The 2,065-nt window shown below is 34.7% G+C and overlaps 1 protein-coding gene and 1 long non-coding RNA gene across 2 annotated transcripts in view; both read left to right on the top strand.

Moving 5' to 3' along the window:
- The first annotated feature begins 1,236 nt into the window (after positions 1-1,236).
- On the top strand, positions 1,237-1,697 carry LOC109586923 (uncharacterized). The gene is made up of 4 exons (XR_002187292.1): positions 1,237-1,290; positions 1,340-1,404; positions 1,465-1,552; positions 1,614-1,697. It is a non-coding gene; the product is annotated as an uncharacterized LOC109586923 (long non-coding RNA).
- Positions 1,698-1,900: 203 nt separating this feature from the next.
- LOC109586919 (cytoplasmic dynein 1 heavy chain 1-like) overlaps positions 1,901-2,065 on the top strand; it is a 2,031-nt gene continuing 1,866 nt past the window's right edge. Inside the window, exon 1 of the mRNA XM_020003141.1 lies at positions 1,901-1,945. Coding sequence (XP_019858700.1) covers positions 1,901-1,945 — 45 coding nt within the window. The remainder of the gene's footprint in view (positions 1,946-2,065) is intronic.

Below are 2,065 nucleotides of genomic sequence, written 5' to 3'. Positions count from 1 at the left end.
GATCAGTTTTGCCTTTTCTTCATTCATCCTCCATTGAATCTTGCCGTCCAAAATGGCGGCCACTTATCACCGTAGGTGGATACCGTAATAAACAGTAATGATATTCATAGGCCACCGTCAATCTCACCTGAAGAGGTCTATAATGGTATATTACATGCATTAATTACCACATCTACTAAATACTAAAATATTAGCACACACATACCGTACGTATTTCTTCTAATAGTGTGGTGGGCTTCTTCGTTAGACTATAGATATGTTAGACTACTTCTCATGCTCCTCTTCATCTATTTATAGTGGTTCATAGTGTCCACTATTCTTCTATTGTAATTGCTCCAGTCCTAGCGCAGCGAGACTACTCCAGTCCAGGGTAGGCGAAGGAGACTTCTAACAGCTCGTATACATCAGAAACTCCTACCAAACAACAAAAGTTTAAAAGATTATCCCTTAGACCCTTACTATTTATTACTGTGCTCTGGCCTCTTCTTTCATGCCACGAAATATAAAGAAAGAACGTAAAGACACCATAAAATGTCACGTGGCCAAAACTGGATTTATTACTGCGCATGCGCACCAGATTTATTAACTAAAGTAACCACGTGACATCACATGTTATCTTTGGTTTGACAATGTCTGAGTGTCTGTCCCTAAATGACCTTATAAGTAAGATTTATACAGTATGTATATCTTTAATTAATAATAACTCTTTCTCTTTAGCTACTACACAAAAGAAAGAGATCTCCATCACCATAAGATATTAATATTGTACAGTGGGTTATTTTGGATTGCATTTCGATAGCCATTTGTCAAAATAAAACCCACCATTTTAAACAATTGTTGTGCATGCTCAATGGCATATGACCACAAAATAGATATCTGCCAAACCTTTTATTCGTCCAAATTGCATTATAGTTAATTAGTAATGGGTGTGTTTTATTAGTGGGTGTGGTTTTAATTAATACAGTGATACAAGAGAAGATGCTTCAAGAGATGATGATGGTGCCAGTGAGTGGGGGAAGAAGAGAAAGAAAGACAATGAGTCCATTTTGACAAAGACAGGTGGGTGTGGTTTGTATTATCGCAACCTTGGTTTATGAATTAGTGTAGGTGGGGCTTATATTCCCCCCCAGCTCAATAAAAAATCATGCAAGCACAGATAAGACCAGATATGGGAATTTTAGTTATTTTTAAATTATTAATTTTTTTAATTTTCTCTTTCTCTCTAGTGCTCCATATTAAAGGATGGCATGGGAGGCTCTTAATAAGAGTATTAATGATCTGATTAACAAGGTATGTACAATCACATGACTGTCACATGATCACAGACACACCTCCTTAGGTTAATGTGTCAAATATTGCCAACATTGCTAGATAGTCAGTACAAGAAAATTTAGTCTGTGGGCGGTAAGATATTTATACTCTAATTATTCATTTTCAACATTATTTTGTTATTCCTTTTACTAGAGGATAATTTGCACTTGCAGTCATTACAGCTCAGTCGGCCTCACCCACCTTTACTAAGGTGTATGCTACACTTGTTGCTGTCATTAATGTAAAATTTCCTCAAATCGGGAAGCTAATTACTAAGAGACTTATTATTTGTTTTTGTAAAGCATTTGCAAGAAACAACAAGATTATTTGTTTGTCGTCTGTCAGTGACTGTATTACTGGAAGATCCTACGAGCTACTGGACAACTTGAAGCAATTATTCAGAAGGTAAGAAATCAATTGCATGTTAACATAATTAATTAATTAATTTTTGTGAGTGTGGTTTTTTCCTCCTACACTGTACTTTGTGTTTTGTAAAACAAACTTTGTAGTTCAATTTTTTAATTACATGTACTGTACATGTACATGTACCTCTACATGTACATTTTTCTTGTCATATGATTTAGTGATGATGTCAGATGATGAGATGATCTGTCACTGTCAACTGGTCAAACCAGTTTGCCTGTTGATTGCCTCATTGTAATGATGATTGTTTGAGGCATTTGTCTGAAAATCAACCAATTATTAATAATAATTAATAGTAATAATAATGATAATAATAATAATAATAATTGTA

This window comes from Amphimedon queenslandica, unplaced genomic scaffold (genome assembly GCF_000090795.2).
Source record: "Amphimedon queenslandica unplaced genomic scaffold, v1.1 AMPQUscaffold_12743, whole genome shotgun sequence".
Classification (NCBI taxonomy): domain Eukaryota; kingdom Metazoa; phylum Porifera; class Demospongiae; order Haplosclerida; family Niphatidae; genus Amphimedon; species Amphimedon queenslandica.
Note: the sequence above shows the minus strand (reverse complement) of the source record. Positions and strands in the feature narration are given on the sequence as shown.